The sequence below is a fragment of the Peromyscus leucopus genome, chromosome 18 (assembly GCF_004664715.2).
Source record: "Peromyscus leucopus breed LL Stock chromosome 18, UCI_PerLeu_2.1, whole genome shotgun sequence".
NCBI lineage: Eukaryota > Metazoa > Chordata > Mammalia > Rodentia > Cricetidae > Peromyscus > Peromyscus leucopus.
Window position 1 is genome coordinate 13,625,099 of NC_051078.1, and position 22,289 is coordinate 13,647,387.

The 22,289-nt window shown below is 44.4% G+C and overlaps 1 protein-coding gene across 1 annotated transcript in view; it reads left to right on the forward strand.

Annotated features, from left to right (window-relative positions):
- Window positions 1–21,672, forward strand: part of Myrfl (myelin regulatory factor like) — a 110,874-nt gene extending 89,202 nt beyond the window's left edge. The window contains exons 17-25 of the mRNA XM_028877981.1: window positions 1,389–1,463; window positions 1,738–1,790; window positions 1,884–2,066; window positions 13,550–13,612; window positions 14,472–14,559; window positions 17,068–17,142; window positions 20,659–20,770; window positions 21,099–21,173; window positions 21,289–21,672. Of these exons, the coding sequence (XP_028733814.1) occupies window positions 1,389–1,463; window positions 1,738–1,790; window positions 1,884–2,066; window positions 13,550–13,612; window positions 14,472–14,559; window positions 17,068–17,142; window positions 20,659–20,770; window positions 21,099–21,173; window positions 21,289–21,375 (811 nt within the window). The 3' untranslated portion in view covers window positions 21,376–21,672. The remainder of the gene's footprint in view (window positions 1–1,388; window positions 1,464–1,737; window positions 1,791–1,883; window positions 2,067–13,549; window positions 13,613–14,471; window positions 14,560–17,067; window positions 17,143–20,658; window positions 20,771–21,098; window positions 21,174–21,288) is intronic.
- The last annotated feature ends 617 nt before the right edge of the window (window positions 21,673–22,289 follow it).

Genomic DNA, 22,289 nt, shown 5'->3' on the forward strand with positions numbered 1-22,289 from the left:
TCTGCTATGGCTTGCTATTAGCTCTGACCCCCAGGCAACTTTATTTATTAACATACAAATAAAATCACATGTCAGTACAAATAAAATATCACCCTAAAGAGGTGATAGGAAGTCTAGTTCTGAGTAAAGGCACTGCATTCAGAGCCCGTTTGTGAGATTCTCTGAGCCCAGTGTTGGCCATTAGGACCACAAATGTGAGGTAATAGGCTCAGTCTCTCGGTCGTGGTCTCTGTCGTGCCTGAGAAGCGTCAAAACCTGGGTTTGCCGCTGCAGAGAGCATGTCTCTTTCATTCTAACGCACTAGAAGTCTCTTGGCCTGTGCATTGAGACAGACGTCAAACACGAATGGGGGGGGGATTTTAGAATTAATAGTGGGAGGACAGAGAGTGAGAGACATGGGCAAGCACAAGGCAAGGGAAGCTGGACCCTGTAAATGGTTGCCAGGGTGACGCTCCAGCATCTGTCTGACACATCCTCAGACTTGGTACCACTTTTTCCAGAAAGGCCTGAGCCTGTCGGGCATCTCCCAGCTGTCTCTGAGAACACGTTAGGGCTTCCCTTCTGGTGAGTGGAATTCATTTGGGGAACAGCTCCGTGTTTTTAGGCAGCGATGGTAAATCTACCACCTGCAGGGGAGAACACAGTCCCGAGGAGCTGGGTTTGGAAAGCAAGGTGTGAAGTCAGGCTGCCAGGACGGCAAGTCGAGTGACCTTATTTCCAGCAGACTTTTACGTGACTCACGAGAGAGTCTAAAAACTCCCTGCAAAGAGGAAGGCACACAACGTTTAGAAGGATAAACCATGGCTGGGATCCGCGTCTCAAACGCCAGAGTCCTTCAGAGACACTTTCATTTCGCTGTGTAAATCGTGTGAATAAGAGGAAAGGCATGTTCATTATTTCGAAGTCACGTGGTTGCTTTATGCCTTTCCTTTCTTCCCTCTACATAATTTGATATATTGTCCTCTGGACGATGTTGTAGATGACCAAAGCGTTTGGGCTCCGTGGCTGACCTCTGCCTCCCTTCCCCTCCCAGCTCAACAGTGTGGATGAACATCACCCGCAGGAAGCGAGTTTTGTCCTCATCTTTCCCGCCTCCAGCAGTTGACAGGCCTCCCCGGGTGACAGCTTGCCAGGGCCAGGGAGTCTGCTCTGTGGAGAGCTCCTTCATCCTGGAGTCCCTCGGAGCCTCCGAACTACCAGGAGCCCAGGGGTCTTTTCACGTTCCCAGGCAGAAAACCCTCGCTGTGCTGTTTCCATGGTGTTTCTGCCAGCCACAGCTCCCTCCCCTCACTGTTCCCATCTGTGTGGCCTGCGGCCAGCTGGAAGGTTGACTGAGATATATATGGGAACAAAGCTGCCACCTAATGCTTTCTCCCCCCTTTTAACAGCGCCCTGACCATAGTCGCCCTTTACATACTTAGTTTAAAGGATCAAGACCGACGCTCCCCAAATCTCCCTCTAAGGTAAGCGTTCAGACCTTGGGTTCCTTTGAGAGAAGGACTTCAAAAATTATTCTTATTTATGTGTATGTATGTGGGTGCCTGAGGAGGCCAGAATTGGGCACTGGATCCCCTGGAGGTGGAGCTGTTTGCTGCCTGAATTCATTGACATGAGGGCTGGGAACTGAACTCCAATCTTCTGGGAGAGCAGCAAATGCTAACCACTGAGCCATCTCTCCAGTCCTAACAGAAGGACTCTTGAAGGTCTGTTTCATTAACCATTTTTTTACTCTTGCAGCAATGTTACCAGTTCCCCAGAGCCGGCTCTGCCGTCCACAGCTTCCCCCACAGGTACTGTCTTCCTGCTCCTCACCGTAAGCCCAACCCATTTTCCCTACACGGGCCACGATGTTGCGTGACCCTCCTTTGCTCAATGCCTTGCAGCTCCTCACACAACCTTGGCAACCACACAGACCTCCCCTCAAGTGCCTGAGATCACCTTCTGTGAGATCCTGACATGCCAGGAAACTTACTGCTGCCCCGTGTGGGGACCAAGAACGTTATTTTCAAGTTCTGCACAGAGACAATTGGCGGCAGAGAGAGAAATCCATCAGAGAGAGCGGGCAGGTAAACGCTGTTCAGAGCAAAATGAATAAGCCTTCGAATTTGAGGTTTTCCCTGGTTGATATTTACCTGGATAGTTTGTGAATGGATCTAGACAGTGGTTTTACTCTTCTGTTTGATGTCACACAATCTATAAAAACCTGGACACATGAGCCATCTGAATATTGAGCACCTTCCCCAGGGAAGAGATGCTGTCCATCCGTGACATCCCCCACTCCCCACCCCTGAGACAGGGTTTCTCTGTGTAACAGTCCTGGCTGTCCTGGAACTCACAGAGATCCTCCTGCCTCTGTCTCCTGAGTGCTGGGATTAAAGGTGTGCGCCACCACTGCCCGGCGTTTAATTATTTGTAATTTTTACCCAGCAGAAATATTTCATTTGTCTGTCACCAACAAAGATGGCGAGGTAACCAGGTGCACGTGGGTTAGTTTTTTTCTCCTCTTTGTTTTGTTTGTGGCTCATTTAGAACTTACATTGTGTAGTGTCTGGGCTTTCTGTTTAACTAATCTGGGGGAAAATATAAGAAACGTAGAAAAAGGAAGAGAGGAAAGGAGTGAATGAACTTTGGAAACCCTGATTTGAATATAGCCTTTGGGCTCGTGGGACCCACGAGCTTGGCTTTCCACTTTCAGAAATCTCCCTCTCCTTTTGTACATGTGTGCACAGCTATTGGTTTTGTTGGCTTGTTTGGTCTTGTGTGTGTGGTACACGCATAAATGCAGGTACATGTGTGTAGGCCCGTGTGGACATGTGGAGGCTATCTTATTTTCTGATGCAGACTATCTCTCTGAACTCAGTGCTCAGTGACTGGCTGGGTTGGTTAGCAGGCAAGCTCTGGGACTCGGCCTTGGTCTACTGTGGCACCCATTTTCTCCATTCTACCCCAACCTAGTATGAAGCTTGCTGCTGTGCCTGGTTCTTTACTTGGGTGCTGGAGATCTGAACCCAGGTCCTCAGGCATGCGTAGCAGGCACGTTAGCTAGCTAACGAAGGCCCTTTAAATGTTTTAAAAAAAGGTTTTAGAAACTTAGTCAAGGGCTCCAACTGAATTTATCTCTGTAAGAGCAAATGCATTTCTTCCGAATGGATTCTAGTTTATGGTTTTAGAAATCTCATTCTGTATACACACATTAACAAGTGTCCAGGATAGCACTGATAATAATGGAAGGTAGTATCAGCAGTGTAGACTAGTGTGGCTTGTCTATGAGGATGCTGCCAAAGCAGTAACTCCCAAATGATGGAGATGTCAGGTGCCAATAAATTATTTCTGACTCTATGAAATGTGTATTAAAACAGGGCTCTGGCTCACCATGTTCAGGACCCAGCTGGTGGTGGTTCCATGTCCCAGTGTTTCGGTAATAACTGTAGTCACGGCAAGAAAATAAATCACATCGTCCCCTATAAAGCTCCCACATCACGAAAGCGCATGTCACTTCTGCTTACACACTGCTGGCCAGAGCAAGTCGTATCGGTCATATCTGGTTTGAAACGGATGGAGGGGGTATAAATTTATCATGGGTCTCGATGAAGTAAATGAATAAAAATAGTATTTGTAAGCAGCCTGCCACACTGAATATGGTAGGTTGGCAGAGCCTTAGGGTGAAAATGTAATCTCCTACCCCTGGATTAATATGCATACGGATCACACCCCCGTTTATCATGAGGCAATGAGGTATGACGCTACACAAGACCCTGTAATAGCAGCTCACACAAATAAGTCATTTATTCCTCACACCCACATCATCTAGGCACTGTTAATGTCCTCTTTTTTTTTCCCCAATGGGGAAGCTAAGACACAAAGTGTTTTCTTGTGTCTCTAAGCGACTTGGGCTTTTTTTTTTTTTTTTTCCTCATCAGAACAATGTTGAACTGAATTTGGGGACAGATGTATCAAGCCAGAGTGGCTATGAAGCTTCAGTTGGAAGAAAGGGGTTTGTGCTAGCCATCTTGTTTTCAAAATAGTGTTCTCTTTTTACGGTTGCACGTGCATGTCTGTGTATGCATACTTGTGTGTTGGGGTGTGGGCACATGCACACCACAGCCTGCGTGGTGGAAGACAACCTGGAGCATCAGTTCTTGCTTTCCACCTCGGGGTGGGGTCTCTTGCTGGTTGCTGCTGAGCATGGCCGGCGAGGTGGCCCATAAGCCGGGGCTGTTCTTGTGTCCATCTCCCTTCTGACTGAATGAGTGCTAGAAATACAGCCAAACGCTATTATGTCCATCCTCATAAGGGGTGATGGGGAGTTGAATTCAGCTCCTCACACTTGTCCAGCGAGTGTTTTATATCCACTGAGCCATCTTGACAGATCCCTACATATTTTCTAAATATAAAAAGTCAGTATTGAGGCCGGAGAGATGGCTCAGCAATTACTTGTGTTACTGCTCTCAAAGAAAACCCACGTTTGATTCCCAGCACCCACATCAGGTGGCTCACAACTGTCTGTAACTCCAGTTTCAGGAGACCCAAAGTTCTCTGGCCTCTACAGCCACCAGCATGCATGGGTGCACATAAACTCATGCACACACAAACATGTGCACTTAAGTAATTTCTTTTCAAAAAAGAAAGAAAAGAAAGAAGAAGAAACTAATACCATCCCCCCGAATCCCTAAAACCTTCATCTCCTGCAAAAGAATGTGGAAGATTATGGTTGGCCAAGCATTTTCTGACCTTGGCTGTCCTCACTGAAGACATGTAATGTCCATCTTTGACTGTTATCCCTAGAAGGGACCATTCCACCTACTCAAGATCTATCAATGACAATGAATTCTAAAGAGGGAGAGGTCAGAGCTGCTCTGCTCCTCATTGTCAGGGCTTTGTTTGATCCATAACCACCAGTTCTCCATATAAGAAGACAGGAAGCGGTGGCGCACGCCGTTAATCCCAGCACTCGGGAGGCAGAGCCAGGCGGATCTCTGTGAGTTCGAGGCCAGTCTGGGCTACAGAGCAAGATCCAGGGACAGGCACCAAAACTACACAGAGAAACCTTATCTTGAAACACACACACACACACACACACACACACACACACACACACACACACATATTGGAAAGCTCAGCTCTGAGCAAACTGGATAGTGAGTATCTGCTCATCCTGTATTTCCACATCTGTGGGAACTCCTGGAGAAAGATCTGCTGCTAGGTGCCTGGGCATGTCATCGATTGTCAGAGAACAGCTGCACTAGTGACCCTTTTTACCCTGAGAATCCACAGCTAACATACTTTCCTAATGACCGTATGGAGAAAAGCATAAGGAGTAAATGTAACTGTAAGTCCAGCTGAGCTTCTAAATGAATTGTGTGTGGTAGAAATCCATGGGAAGATGCTTCCTCCCAAGACCATGGACAGCACCATAGACCTGTTTTCTGCAATCACTCAGGGCTTCAAAGCTTTACTTCAGAAGAGCCTCTGATTCATGGTGATATCCCTATTTTATAACACAATCACTGGCGAAGTTAGAATTGGAATCTAGGCCCCTGTTTCCATGACCATGGTTCCTCCCAATCTGACATCCTGCTTTTGTTTATTTAGACGTAGGGTGTGCACATACGTGCGCCCACCTCTAAAAGATGCAGACAGTAACCACTCTGAGCATCCAGAAAGCCTCTCCCATGTCTCCCTCCTCATTGAGTCTGCCTATAGCCATCAGGATGTTCCCTGATGCAGGATCTTTCCCAGGGTGGAGGAGGGCTGCTCTTCTCTTGCCGATGCAGCTTTCTCCCCTCTGTCTAGGGCAGTGGTTCTCAACCTGTGGGTCTCAACACCTTTCAAGGGGGGGGTCAAATGACCTTTTCACAGGAGTCGCCCAAGACCATTTGTAATATCAGATATTTATGTTATGATTCAACAATAGAAAAATTACAGTTATGAAGTAGCAACAAGAATAATTTTTACAGTTGGGGGTCAGCACTGGAACTGTGTTAAAGGGTCGCAGCCTTAGGAAGGTTGAGAACCATTCATCTAGGGTGATGTATAGTCTCAGGGCTCCCAACACAAAAGAGGAGAATGTTGGGTGACTGTTACTTGCAACCAGATGTTTCTGAGACATGAAGAACAATTAAAAATTAAGGAATAAAAATAAAAAAGAAATTAAAGGAATTGAAAAAAAAAAACCATCAGAGAGCTCTCAGCGGGATGCCGAGTACTCTCTGGCAATTTAGTCAAGTCCAAAAGACATTTATGAGACGCTTCCCTGAGCAGTCAGACTACAATAAAGTAAGTGAAAGAAAATCTGCATTGTTATGACATGCTGAGCTCAAGTTATAATTTTTCTTTTAGGTCTAAGTTGATTGTCTAAGCATTTGTAAAGTGTCTTTCAGAAGAGTCATCCACTCCTCCCCTATTCTACTTCCCTACTCTTTAATAAAAAGTTTGAGAAAGATGGATCAGGGAGTAGAAAGTACTTCAGAATATTGAATTTCTACTCTGAGGAGGCAACTGAATATGATGAATTAGGTTTTAACCCATGGGACCCAGGAAGGTTTAAGTAGACAGGAGAGTTTAAGTATAAAAAAAAAACAAAGGGCCTGTCGGGAAAACATTGATGGAATGGTACGTATTGTAACAGATCGGTGAGCCTTAAAAAAAAAAAAAAATCGAAAATTAAAATAGCTCCTGGCGTCATTTTGTTTTGGATGTAAGAACTTTTAGGAGAATGAATCCCCCAAAGAAAATGGTCCCCTGTGCTAATGGTCTCAGCCATGATGAGCCGGTCACATTGATCTCTTGCTTCAGTCATGAGGCAGGAAAGGTATCCTGGATGCTACACCGGAATTCAGCCCTCAGCACAGTTGTACATGTAGCGTGCTACCCACTATCCGCCACGGCAGGATGGATACCGTTCTACATCTCTCTGCTCTGGTTTTTAATTTAGTTGACTGGGAGGTCCCACCCATCAGTTGTGAAATACACCCTTAGCCTCCTAAGGAAAATCACCTGCGTTACACATTAAGCCTATAGCGAAAGTTCTGGAAGGCGTTTATAAAAGCAGAGCTTCCCAATCGGCTCATTAGGAGTTATGCTTTTCTAAAAGCCTGATTTTCAGAGTAGAGAGGTCCTGCTTCATAGAAGTGACAAGTTAGGGGCATTTGTGTAGGGAATTTAAAATGTATTTTCTGCCTTTGGAAAAATAATTTTCATAATTTTAGGTTAGATAAATTTATGTATGAATTCTAAACATAAATTTAGGGTTAGATAATCTCTAAGGTTATCTCTTCTCAGCCTCCCCTAAATTTTTTTACTTTGTTATTATTGTGTGAGAGTGTGTATGGTGTGCGAGTGAAGACATATGCATGCGTGGTGTGCATTAGAGGTTAGAGATCACTTTAGAGTCAGCTTTCTATTTTCTCCTTTTATGTGGGTTCTGGGGATAAAATAGTTCCGGTCATCAGGCTTGTGTGGCAAACACCTTCGCCCATTGAATAAAATGGATATTTTAAAAATAAAACGAAATAGATATAAATATAAAACAAAATAGATATTTTTTTTAAAGTGAGGTTGAACCCTGATCCTCAAACTCACTTTCAAAAAATATCTATCTTATTTTTAATTGTGTGTGCGTGCATGCACACACACACACACACACACACACACACACACACAGGCACACCAGCAAGAACAGTCTATCATAAGGTAACCAATCTTATCCATAGTGCCCTCTCTCTTCAAGGGCCTATAAACACAGTTCTGTGGAAGAGAAGGGACTCTGAGGTGCTATTGTCAGATTTTACAATGAGCTTCTCTCCCTGCCAGCTCAGTGAGGAAGTAGAACAAAAGGTAGGGAAAAACAGACAGCATGGAGAAGTTCTGGTTTCTGCTTCTCTGTAGGCCTCAATTGCCTTGGAAACCTGCGGCCTTCTGTGGAAGCAGTCTTAAGTGAAACTATTAGTAGTCGACTAGCACCTAAAAATTATTGTTGGAGCAGCTCGAATCTAAGAAGTCTGGAAGCCCTTGGGAAAGCATATGTATTTCTGTACAGAAGAAAATGAATATTCAGTTTTCTAGAAATTTCTCTTATCTCAAGATCCATTAATGGAACACATCGTTTTGGGCTGCATGCTTAGACCCTTGCATTGCCGGTACGCTATCCTCACTCCTGTTTACTGAAATCAGGGGGAAGAAACAGATTCTCACATCTGTGCTAAGCATCCTTCACATCCTGTCCCGGGAGTTTCACCTCCGAGTAAGGGAAGATATTTAAAGGTTAAACGACTGGCTTGTCTTTTTCATTTCCTTCCCCTTTCTCTTCAGCTCTTCTGCACACATTTGCAGAATGCCACAGAGAGCCTGCGTGGCCCATCCTTTTAACCACAAACACAGACATTTTCAAGACGGTCACAGTCGTGTGAGCAGGGCGTGAGCAAGCCCTTCTGCCTAGTGTAAGAAGCGCAGGAGAGCAGAGAGATTTCACGAAAAACTGACTCTAATCACTGGGCCCAGTTGCTTCTGCTTCCTATCCTGAAACTGAATGTAGGAACTCGAATGCAGACATAAATCCAAAAAACAAAACCAAAACAAAGGTCAGCTCTCTGGAGCGGTTTGAAGAAGATGTTCTCCACAGTCTTGGACTTTTGAATATTTTGTTGCCGGTTGGCAGTACTGTTTGGGGAGGCTTAGGAGGTGCGGTCCTGTGGAAGGAGGCGTGTCACTGGAGGTGGGCAAGCGTAAAGACGGCTATTGGAGTTCCTTCTCTGTATTGTGCCTTCAGTTTAAGATGTGAGCTCTCAGCTTGCTGTTCCAGCCACCATGCCTGTGTCCTGCCATTCTTCCCATGCAAGATGGTCATCCCTCTGGATCCATAAGGCCAGATAAACCAACTCATCCTTCAATGAGTTGCCCTGGTCATAATGTGGTTTTGTTTGTTTGTTTATTTGTTTTATCACCATGAGAAAATACTAGAGAAAAACAACTTACACATTTTGACTCCTGGTCTTAGAGGATTCAGTCGATGGTGGAATGGCTGAATTATTCTGGACCTGTGATGGGCAGATTACCATGGCAACGGGGGTATGATGAGGAGGTGAGGCTCACCTCTTAGCAGCCAGGAGATGGGAGAGGTGGAGAGTGGGCTTGCTCTAGAATGCTCCCTCCTGCTTCTATGCCATCCTAGAGCTCATCTATTGCTGTCCACATTCAGGGGAGGGCTTTCCCTATCAGGTGCTGCCCCACCTAGCAGCCATCTTTGAAACGACCCTACTGAGACACCCAGAAGTGTACTGTACCAATCACCTAGGCTGGGGCTTCTCAAAATTTTCTACCCATGATCCTTTTTTGTGTGTGTGAGAAATTTCAAGTGACCTTAGGTATAGAAGCATATAAAATTGGCATAAAAACCAAACACTGATAGGCATGTGTGTGTGTTTAAAGAAATTCACTCTAAAACAATTCTTTGGTATTATATCATAAGTTTATTTTAAAAAACGCTGGGTGGCTCACTATCACCTGGAACTCCAGTTCCAAGGAATCTGGCGCCCACCTCTTGCCTCTTTGGGTTCCTTCACATATAGGAATGTACATTAAAAATGTAACCAAGAAGACGTTTTTAAAAATAATTAAATCTTGGTTGAATATTTGATACTGAAGGACCCAGAACATCTCTATTATTTTTTGGAATTGATCAACAACGTTTTGATTTTATCATCACTGAAGCTGAGGATGTCTCTGCATTAATACATAGCATGTAATTGCAGACTTGTGTTTGGGGGCATTTTAGAAATGGTTAGAAATGCTTTCCTAATCCCAAGCCAGGATTCATTTAATGATTTTTTTTTATGAAACTCAAGCCAGCAACTTGAATAACAGTCTTTAAAATCAAACATTCTAACACAATCCACCCAAAAGATATACTAACTGGGTATTTGCATGCTGAGAAATGATGGTTTGAAACTATTGAAAGGCTTTGCTTTCTTTTATCGAACAATATGTTGCTATAAGAGCAGCAAGCTTTGCAGTTGAGTGAAAACGTGATAGCGTACTATAGTCTTGAGTGTGAGATGACGTCATCAAGGCCATCTTCAGTTGGTGTTGGTGGTGTGTTGACGGTGTGCACATGGGGCGTTCAGAAGTGAGCATGACGGGTGGAGTGGCGGCATGATGGGCGCTGTCTGAAACACCTGGAATTCAGTCAGCTTGTGATTTTATTATTTTATTTTTTTTGTTTTCTGAGACAGGGTTTCTCTGTGCAGCTTTGCACCTTTCCTGGATCTCACTCTGTAGACCAGGCTGGCCTCGAACTCACAGAGATACACCTGCCTCTGCCTCCCGAGTGCTGGGATTATAGGCATGCGCCACTGCTGCCCGGCATGATGTTAAATTCATTTTTGATTGGCGGGCACTCATAGCTCTTTACTATTGACAGACATTTCACAGCTATCACCTTCATTTATGTGACCCCAGGAAGGTCACAGCTTAAGAAACTGTGGCTGATTCGTTTCTCAGTGAAACCAAGTTGGCAACCAAGGTTAGCCCTCACACCACCAGGTGATTGTTCTCTTTTTCTGCTCTCTGTCTACTTTTTCTGTCATTTGTTTTTTGATAATAGTGTCTCTCTGTGTAACAGCTCTAACTGTCCTGGAACTTGTTTTGTGGACCAGGCTGGCCTCGAACTCACAGAGGTCTGCCTGCCTCTGCCTCCCAAGTGCTGGGACTAAAGGTGTGTGCCACCAGCTCCAGGCTGCTCTCAAAGTCTACTTTGCAAAGATTCATCCGGGCTGGAGATGACACGGATGTTAGGAGCACTTTTTGTACTTCCTAAGGACCCAGGTTCAGTTCCCAGCATCCACACAGTGGCACACAGCCATCGGGAACTCCAGACCCAGCGGATCCAATGCGCTCTTCTGACCCCTTCAGGCATGGGGATGCTCATGGTGCCCATACAGACATGCAGGCCAAATCTCAACTATATACATAATCTTTTAAAAAAAGTTTTTTAAGTAATAAAAAATTAAAAGATTCATTTTGTGTAGTCCTGACACTGAGCATTTGCCTCCTCAGTGCTTTGGGAATGACATTTTGTACGGCAGGCAGAATGACCACCCTGGCTCTGTCCCCATTCCAGTGCTCTCTGGCTCCTGTCTTCAGCTGGCTGAGCCTCCTCTTACAGTTTAGACTCACTTTTTTTTCCCCATGTGGATCTTGTTTCATATAATTCCAGGATGGCAAAATGGTGGTGTACAGAATCAGACAGTTTGGGATGTAAATCCTTCTCTGTTCCTTAACCTTTGTACTCAATGACTTCATCTGTCACGTAGGGACAGCCATCCTTTTGGGCTGCCATTAGGTGCTCAGAACAACATCTCATAGAAAATGTCAATGAATAGTTGGTATAGTTATCATTAGTATCCTTCACTGCATATATATATATATATATATATATATATATATATATATATCATATGATTTTCCCTAATATAGAAATATTCAAGTTATTAAATAACCGGGAAGGAACACACAATCAGTTTTATAACCCTGCTCATCTTTGGATACTTGTAATGCTGCTTGTATGAAGGTTAATACTTCATCATTTTATTGTAGAGATAGTTTGCTTCTATTTATTTTTCTTCATTTTTTACTCACTCTAAACATGACCTTTGAACCATATTCTCTAATTTGATATGCTCTATTATGTCGGACGTGGAAGTAGGCACGGTAGAAAAAGCCAACGGGAACAAATGTCCCCTTGACTCCATGCTCTAGTGATACCTGGATTGAATTCTAAAAGGATTATTCCCTAAACAATTGTATCGCCTTACTCTCCTCTGAGTGTGCGCGATAGGTTGGAAATCAAATTCCAACATGCACATGGTTGTTTTCCCCTCGTTCTTGGTTTCTGAATGTCAGTTTGTGATGATTTTTGTTTTCACCTAGAAATAGAGGAACTCTGACCCTCAGCAGCCACATAGGAGCCAGGCTCGGGCTGGGCACAGCTGCTGCCTTGAGGGCCTATTGTCACCCAAAGTAGAAGTGGCATCGGAACAGATGAGCAGGAAGATAGATGTCATCTCAGTGAAAGGGGCACTTGGGACTGCCCAGCAGCGAGGTGTCCTGTCCCTGCAACTGGGAGTCTTCTGGTACTGGATGCATTCACATAGAGACCCACCCTCTAATGACTGATTTCCATTGTTTAAATATCACACAAGCAGTGCTGGTAGCAATCCTAAGTCACATGACTCTAATGGCTTTGAGTAACAACATTATCGATCTAGAATCTAGATGAGAAAGAAAACTACCACTCATTTCTCACTAATCAGAGAAAACTGCTTCCTTAATATGATTAAGACTATGCCGGAAGTTATAGAGATTTGGAGAATAATAGAGGTTTCTTACTCTGAAATGGTCAAGATGGAATAAAAACACATTTGAACTTAAGGGTAACACAGAAGTAATACACTTTGGGCACAGGGGCAGATGTGTACCACTGACTGATGTGCACATGCTAGGAGGCTGTGAGGAGGCAGCTGGGAGCTCTGGAGCCTTCTGGGATGACGGAGAAGTCTGCTCAGGCTGTCATGATAGAATACCCCTGACTGGGTGGTGTAAACAACAGACATTTATTTCTTGAAAGTTCTGGAGGCTAGAGGTCCAAGATCTGGAGGCTTCTCTGGAGGTCTTCCTTTTGCCTACAGTAGGCTACTTTCTTTCTAGGTCCTCAAATGGTCTTTTCTTTGTGCATATGTACATGCACAAAGACACCTCTGGTATCTCCCTGTGTGTCTTCATTTCCTGCTGTGATAAGGACAAGCTCTCAGATTGGACTCGAACTTGTCCAGCTGTCCCCATCCTCTTAATCCCCTCCTTAAAGGCCGTATCTCCAAATGCAGTGACATTCTGAGGAAGAAAGTGTAGATGTAACCAACCGTCTTATTAAATAAGAAACACAGAACCAATGTAAAAGAGAAAGCCGAGAGGTCAGAGCTCAGAGCTAAAATCTCACCCTTCCTCCTGCGGTGTCCCAGCTTCCCGAAAGAGAGCTATATCCTGTCTGTCCGTCTTTTTATAGTATTTTGTTCTGCCTTCTCATTGGTTGTAAACCCAAACACGTGACTGCCTCGTCACTGTCTGAATGTACAGCCCCCCAGGTCTTAAAGGCATATGTCTCCAATGCTGGCTATATCCCTGAACACACAGAGATCTTATGGGATTAAAGGCGTGTGCCACCACCGCCACACTCTTGCTATGGCTCTAATAGCTCTGACCCCCGGGCAACTTTATTTATTAACATGCAATCAAAATCACATTTCAGTACAATTAGAATACCACCACAAGAAAGTGTTGGGGTTTCTACATATGATGGGGTGTGTGCAACTTACCCATAACAGATGGCTTCTTGGGTCAGGATGAGAAGAAACTAGATCGGGAAGAAATGGGATAGGTATGGGTAAGTGTGGGGGTGGGAGAGGGGAAGGGTGGAGATGCGGTCGACTCACAGGTCAGTCAGCTGTTTATCATCAGGAGCAAGCCTTCACGACTGACAGATGTTTTTACTCTTCAGAAGACAAAAGCAAATCATTCCTGGCAGGAGATGCACTTATCAGCCGTGACTGGAAGAGCGACTGTGAGTTGACATTTAAGTGACACCCTTTTTGCCTTCTGGGGCTAGGCAGCTGTAAGAGCAGTGGGAAACAGTGACGACCACCCTACCTGCCACTTCTACCACCACACACACACACACACACACACACACACACACTCACACACATACAGACGCACATAGACACACACTTACACACACAGACACAGACACATACACACAGACACGCACACACACAGACACACACACAGACACACACAGATACACACACACACAGACACACACTCACACAGAGACACACCACACACAGACACACACACACCACACACTCACACAGAGACACACCACACACACACCACACTCACACAGAAACACACCATACACACATACCACTGTGGACACCTGTGTAGCCATGTTTTATAATCCGTGTCAGCCTGACATTAATGAGGGATTCAGGATGGACACTGAAGCCAGATAAGCTGCGCTTGAGGTCCGTGATTTTAATGTTGCCTTTGAAGTTCCCACCTTCCTTTTGTTCTGACTGTATCTTTAGTTCATTTTCCATTTCCTGAAGCAGATCACAGGTCACATCGCATCCCCTGTCCATAGTAAATTCCTGTTTAGCAGGACGTCTACAGTCCAGAAACGCTTATGGATGTGATGCTGGCTGTTTCTAAGCGATTTGCTATAACCACTCATCCCCCCAAAAAAACAAAAGTGTTATCCTGACTTTTTTCTCCTTTTCCCATTTGGATGTGGATGGGACATTGTTTAGGACTCTTAGCTTACATTCTGCAGTTTGAGAACTGAGCAGGAACATGATACCCCCCCGCTCCCCAACTACACAAGAGTTTATTTCCTTTTCTGTTTCTCTTTAATTCAGGGATTGATACAACCATTACTTCTATTCAGATTATGGAAATCCAGCAAATGATAGACCGTCGGTATTGCAGCAGATTGCTCCACTGCGGGTGGGTAAGCCTCCCAGGATGCCCTGACTGCTTTTGGAATTTATTCAATAGTATAGTTTTGAGACTGGAATGAAAACCAAAGCTTCATGTTGAAATCCATGTGTGTTTACATTGTTCCTTAAGTAAAAGCACATTGGGTACATGGAAGATGAGGGAATCAGACATGGTGGCTATTAGCAAATGTCAGTAAACCGCAACTCCCCGAGCCACCCCCACCCCCACCCCCGCCGCCCCCTCTGATCCCAGTCTCTACATTCAGTGGCTACATCCAAAGCAAAATCCTGGGGAACAGGCTGACTCCTGGGGGCACACGCTAATGACCGCAGTGGCTAGTTGATTTTTGAACACAAGATGGACACGAGTGAGTTGACATTTGTATAACAACAAAGGATTATTGTGATAATTGGATGGAAATCTAGCTTAGCTTAGTATAGCTTTTATTCTAGGAGGCAAACAATTGCTGAAATATTTCAGACGTTTTCTGCAACATCCGTCCCCGGTGTTTATCGTAACCCAGCCCCCACCCCCAAGCAGAGGAGTGATGCATCTAGACACATAGAACGCAAGTGGGGGCAGCAAGGGCAAATGAAAATTGTAGACGTTCAGAACGGATTTTATTTCTTAATTTGATATGTACCTGTTGGGTGCCTAGAGGTGAGATAGTACTTTCAGTTGAGTGGAGGGCATGAGTTCTTTAGGTTTTCAGTCTTAGTTCTTTTTTCACCCCAATAGAATTTAGGCTTCAAGTTGAGGCCAGGCAGTGGTGGCGCACACCTTTAATCCCAGCACTCAGGAGGCGGAAACAGATGAATCTCTTTGAGTTCAAGGCCAGCCTGGTCTACACAAGATTGATCCAGTGTAGGAGGGAAACAGAGCCAGGCAGTGGTGGCACACACCTTTGATCCCAGCACTCAGGAAGTGGAGACAGGAAGTCATATGGCTGAGTGGAGTGAGGAAATATAAGGCGGGAGGAGACAGGAGCTGAGGATCCTTTCAGGCTGAGGAGTTGGAGACGTAAGAACTAGTGGCTGGCTGCTCTGCTTCTCTGATCTTTTAGCATTTACCCTGATACCTGACTCCGGGTTTTTATTTATTAACACCAATTAGGATTTGTGCTACATGAATGTCCTGAGTTGTAAAAATAATGTATTTAAAAATTATTTATGATGCCCATGTTTATAATCATTTTGAATTCTCACATTAGCTGTGAGAAGGTGGTGTTATTTAGCTCTGTTCTGTAGTTTTCTGTGAGCCGAACAAGTTCACATTAGATCACGCCTTTAGTGAGCATCCAAGACAGACGTTAGTTAATATGGTAGAATGGCCTGTTGATGATGAGTCAGTTGACTCAGGTCCAAGTTCTAGACTCAAGTAAAATGTTCGTTCTTATACATTCTTTTCTCGGGTGAATGGGGGTGCTGAGAACCAGCAGATATTGGAAGGTCTGTAATGGGAACGGAGTTCCATGTATTTAAGCTTCTTAGTTGAGCTATGAGCTCCGATTCTGAGGCAGACTGTGTGTGTGTGTGTGTGTGTGTGTGTGTGTGTGTGTGTGTACCAATAATGTTAAATTTTTCAGCTTTTTTGACACATAATTGATAAGAAAAATGAAATATATCTCTGGTACACAATGTGATGTGCTTTTTTATATCTTGATGTAGAGCTAACTCATTTATTTTTGGTTTTTAAAGATGTAATGATAAGCACAAATTGTACATATCCAAGGTTCACAATGTCATATTTTGATATTCTTAACTATTGTAAAATGCTGGCTGTTCCAGCTCCCTGTGTCTTTTTTTCTTTCACATTTTGACAGTTAGTTTACTGTTCTTTAAAGAGAACCTAAAATGGCTGGTTCTTTTCCCTCCTCATCTGATATGTCTTGTTTTTCCATTCCGTCTATGGAATGACCAGTCATAAGGAGTGCTTGTTTAAACACACACATGCTGGTTGCTGGAGTGTTCCATTGCAGTAACATCATTAAAGCACCCCCTTCTCTCCATGCATCCCTCATGTGGTAGGTGGACCTAGGGATAAGCAAGTCTACCTTGCAATTTCTCCCATCACTGACTGGTAATCAGGGCTATAATAATTAGAGTTGACTCTGGTTCTAAATGTAGACATTTCCTGCTAAAATCGTTTCAAAAGGGAGAGTGGTTTATACTGGTATCATCTCATATTTCCTTTCCAGGGGGATTTTCAGTTTACCTCATTTGTCTTCTGAAATTTGTTTCTCTGTGACCAAAGTCATTTCCCGGGCATTTGATTTTGGGTATTTGGTGTGGGACTTGACTTTCTATATTTTATATTAAGGCACAAACACATGCATTCTGACATCGGATGAGCTTGTCTCTGAAAACTACAGAAAAGGGACCAGATTAAACTCAACTTTCTAAATTTTTCATGAGTTAGTTTGCAGTTTATATAGCATGTAGTAAATAGTAAAAAGCTCCTTGAAGCTTTGGGGGACACATATTGATTTGTGATTTTATTTTCTTCTAAAATCAGGTCTGGTCTTTATAATTATAATATCCCTGTTAATAAGAACACACCCACCAACGTCAAATTCTCTCTGGAAATCAAGTAAGTGTGTGGCTGTAAGAAACAATTTCTCATTCACTGGCCAGTAAGTCTGAATTGATGTCATAGTTTAATCCAGTTAGGAGATAAAATGCTGTCAGTCCATGAAAATTAATAAAGGGTATAGAGGGTGCAATCACCTAGGCTCCTTGGGGGAATGGGGATGCCTGGAAGCCATACTCTTGCTTGTAGGAAGTTTGATATTCACAGGCCACAGGTGTCTCCTGGCTGTCTCCTTTGAACTGGGATAGGAACACAATATTAACATGGCCCCTGGATGAGAGCTGAACGTTTTGGTGACTTCCAGGTGGGAATACAAATGTAGGTGGTATTCTTTTGCTTTGAGACAGAAACATAAAAAAGGAGCCTGTGTCTTGAATTGGGCAGACCAGGATTCAAATTCTGCCTGTTACTTCCTCATTTTGTGATCTTAGAAGAGACAGGTACCGTCTACCATCTCTACCATCTCTCCACCTACAAAATGGATATTGCATCATGCCATGGCATGTAGCACTGTTATGAGAACTGTTGTTAACACTGATGGAATTAGTAACTGTCATTCATGGAGCACAGACTATCTGTCAGCTCGTATTGGGACATACTGTCCTTACGACAGCCCTCCCAGGAGGAGCTTCTTCCTAGCATATACTTTACAGGTGGGGCGCTAGGGAACACAGGTCAAATGTGGGTTCTGGGCTAAAGAGGGAGCTCAGTTGGTAAAGTACTTGCTACACAAACGTGAGGACTAATCCCCAGTACCCATGTGAAAAGCTGGGTTCAGTGGTGCTTGTAACCCAAGCACTGAGAAGGCAGAACCCCCCTGTCCTGCCAGTCTAGCCTTGGGTGAGATATGGGATTCCCTGTCTCAAAAAATAAGGTGCAAAGCAATAGACAAAGACACCCAACATCCGTCTCTGGCCTCCACACACGTACATGCATGGATACATACCGCAGACATAGACGCTGTTCTGAATTCATAGCCAGTGAGTGGTGGGGCGAGGCTTCAAGGTGGGGGCCCCCAGCTATTCTCCCGCCAATCTTGTAAGAAGATGTGTGTAAGACAATATCCCTTCCTGACCCGCAGTTAGGCACTCAATGGATAGATAATAGCTTGTTTTATAGCGACAATTCCTCTAAAATCACAGATATGAGTCATAATTTAATTATCCTATAGGTCAGATTTCTTCTTCTTCTTCTTTTTTTTTTTTTTTGTGGTGGAATGGATCAAACCCAAAGCCGTGAGCATGTTAGGCAAAAACTCTACCACTAAGCTACATGCCTAGTGCTTGGGTATTTTCAGACAAGGTAGCTCAGCCTGGCCTGGCAATCACAATCCTCCAGCTTCTCCTTCCTGAGTGCAGGATTGTTGGTGTGTACTACCACATCTGGCTTGTTGTCTCGTGCTTTAAGTAATTATAACTTTCAACCCACTTCTCCAACTTGTGCTGTGAGCTTCGTGGGAGAAGAGAATCCTTTTCGGCCTCGAGTCTAGTCTTGGCCCTGTTCCCACATTTTCACTCTTCTCCCTCTTTTCCTTTTCTCTAATTTCTCTGCTTCCCCCCCCCCCACTTCCCCAGCTCTGTTGTTCCTCCTCCATCATTCTCTACGTCCCTTGTCTCATCTGGGCTTCCGTATTCCTTCATTCTTAACTTCGCTCATCACGGAGGTAGTGAACTCAGCCCAACTGCATGCTGGGAAAGGGAACCGTAGTTTCACGACTTAGAATCCACCATCAGTCAAGTGAACGCTGGGTGTACTAGTGCCGCAGCCCCAGGGTGCTGCTCTCCAGTGCCCCTTGGGTAACACGGAACGGCATTTCCTTTCTCATTCCTAGCTTTCATAGAAGCAAATAAGATCATACATTAGAACCCCGGAAGATCCATATCTCCTTGAACCGCTAGATCAACACTGTGGGTTTATGAACCAGTTTTCAAATACCAGTGATTAAAAAAAAAAAAAACAAAACAAAAACAAAAACAAAAAAAACAGATACAATGGTCCCCATGTATCTGTAACTTTACTTACCCATGATCAACTGTGGGCCAAAAATATTGAATGGGGATTCCCAGAGATAAACAATTCTTATGTTTTGAACAATACATTGTTATAATCATTCCCATTTTATTTTTAGTGCTGTTAATCTCTTGCTATACTTAATTAAACCTTATTTGCTCTCATAGAAATGTATGTATCTGAGAACAGATAGTAAACACGGGGTTTGGTGGCGTCTGTAGTTCCAGGCAGCCACTGGGTGTCTCTGAAAAGATGCCCTAAGAATGAGGAGCTACTCAACTTAGAATGTGGGGTTCTCTTAGTTGTGTAAAAATGGACGAATCTCATCCTCTTAGGGAAGAGACACTTTTCTCATAGGTCTTCTGCCTCCTAACTTTAAGTGGTGATTTCTTTCTTTCTTTCTTTCTTTCTTTCTTTCTTTCTTTCTTTCTTTCTTTCTTTCTTTCTTTCTTTCTTTCTTTCTTTCTTTCCTTCCTTCCTTCCTTCCTTCCTTCCTTCCTTCCTTCCTTCCTTCTTTCTTTCTTTCTTTCTTTTTTAAAAAATGTAGTTCTTTGACAGTTTCAAGCATGCATCTAATGCATTCCGGTCAATTCCGGTCACCCTCTACTCCAACACATGCCTAGTTCCACCCCACCCCTGCTGATCTCTCCTCCCTTCCAAATCACTGCTAACGTTTGCTTGCCATGCTGTTTCCAACACTGTCTACCCAAACCAGGACTTCGCAGCATCTAAAGTCTTAGGGGCTTCGGGTAAATGCAAGTTCAACTGCCCGTGAAAAGAGAAATGATGTATCCAAAAGCAATGACCGGTGGAGCTAAGAGGTTTTGATGTAGGGATTAGAGTCGTGATTCTAGACTTTGAACCCTATGGTGAGTTAGACATCAGAGGACCGGCTTCCTTCTGTAGCAGAGGGATGAGAGGGAGCCTCTTGGCATCACTGAGGATTACGTAACCAGATGTCTGCTGTAGATTGTGTCCGTCAGTTCTACATCATCTTGACACAGTTATAGTTATCTGAGAGGAGGGAATCTCAATTGAGAGACTGCCTCCTTAAAATCGAGCTTTTTTTTTTTCAGTGGTTGATGGGGGAGGGCCTAGCCCATGTGGGTGGAGCCACTCCTGGACTGGTGGTCCTGGGTTCTACAAGAAAGCAGGCTGAGCACAGCCATGGGGAGCAAGCCAGTAAGCAGCACCCTTCCATGGCCTCTGCATCAGCTCCTGCCTCCAGGTTCCTGCCCTGCTTGAGTTCCTGTCCTCATTCCTTCAACGATGAACAATAGAGTGGGAGTGTAAACAAAATAAATAGCTTCCTCCCCAAGTTGTTTTTGGTCCTGGTGTTCATCATGACAATAGTAACCCTAAGACATGGTCTCAGGGAGGCTTTATAAGTCCATCCCTAATCCCCACCAGTCATCTTCTTATCAAAATGTAGCCTCATAGAATCTAACTGCTAACTGCTTTTGTAGGAGACTCTGCTAACTGCTCTTGTCCTCTCATCTCTTGAAGCACAACGGAGCCACTGATAGTCTTCCAGTGCAAATTCACCGTTGGGAACATATGTTTCCACAGTCAAAGGGAAAGGACCCAGAGCCACAGGGAGGACACCCAGATGACACAGGTAATGTTTCCCAGCGGCCCTTCAACCTTAGGTCCTGGTTCCGGCCGAAGTCATTTAGAATTGTGGCCTCTGCTCCCCGCCGCGGGAGGCATGCCTGGAGCCCAATGCCAGCACTTCTCGTCAGATGACCTCGGTCACCCCTGCTTGGCTCGGCATTGGCCTTGCTTCCTTGAGAGACTGTAGACTGTTCTAGCAACATGTATCGAAGACTGCTATCGTAGAACCTCTCCTACAGCTGTCAAGGGCACCCCGCCCTAGCCTGCCCTCCCTTCCAACAGAGTGTGTGTAACATGTGCTGTGAGATGGGTGTTTCTCCTTCATCACTTAGGGGTATCAGCACATTTGGAGCCTCCCCGTGGCCCCGTTCTCCGACAGCGCCTACCACTTCCGGGTAGCAGCACCAGTAAGCATGACTATTTCTTCTTTTCCTTTTTTAGTAGGAGACTAAACAATAAATAAAAGAAACGCCAGAGACGGTTAGCTTTTACATTCATCTTTCTCTCTTCCTGTTCCCATAGGACTTAGCGGACTGTTCAACGGATCCTTTTTTTGCTGGGATTTTCTTCACAGATTACTTCTTTTATTTCTACCGACGTTGTAACTAATTTATTCAAGTGTGAGGACTTTACCAAAGAGAAGCACGCAGGAATACAGTCGACAGAAACTGGCATTTCCTCTCACAACTTCTTTGACCTTTCTGTAAAGCACTCATATTTTTTTGCTGAAGGCATCCTTCAGGTTTGGCTTCCAGTGGTTTCCAGACTTGATGAGAATAAAGCGTTTGCCAGAGCTTGAGAGAACATGGAGTTTGATTTTTGTCATGACTATGAAGGAAACATTTCTGTGTGGGGTCTGAAAACTCAGCTTCATTTACATAAGAAATTGTGAGGTCAAGATAAGCCTGTCTAGTTTTATTCTTGTTTGTTGCATTTCTAGGCTTTGAAGAAAAAAAAAAAAGCCAGGTTAAGCTGGATCTACTAAATATGGAGAACTTGTGATGTGGTGGGGGAGGGGTGAGGCTGGGGGAGAGGGTGAGTGCTGCATGATGTTGAACTTGAATTTAGGCAAACTATTGTGTGCATGCAAGTGTGTGTGCACATCTATACACATATACACATATGTAAACATTAGACATAAATCCAGCTTGATAATGAGGTAGCTTTGCCATACTTAATGAATACCAACCAGGTTTTCTGGGTGGAGATGACAGAAGCCCCTATTTCTAGAGCCCATTGAAAGTAACCGAACTAGCTAATTCTTCATCTCCTTGTTCTCCCTTGTGGTGCATCCCCGTGGATGGCAAGCCTGGTTCCTCCAGTGCCTCTGTCTGCCCACTGTCCCCAGGACGCCACCCATGGTGGACAACATGGTCTCTTGTCTTGGGAACAGTGAGTGAAAGGTCATTCTTTGGTGGCAACCGCAGACTAATTTCCACTATGTGGCCAGCTTTCAGAATACCGAGTGCCAAGCTCCACATGTCAAAGCTCCACGGTACAGAACTGCTGAATGTCTGGCTCTT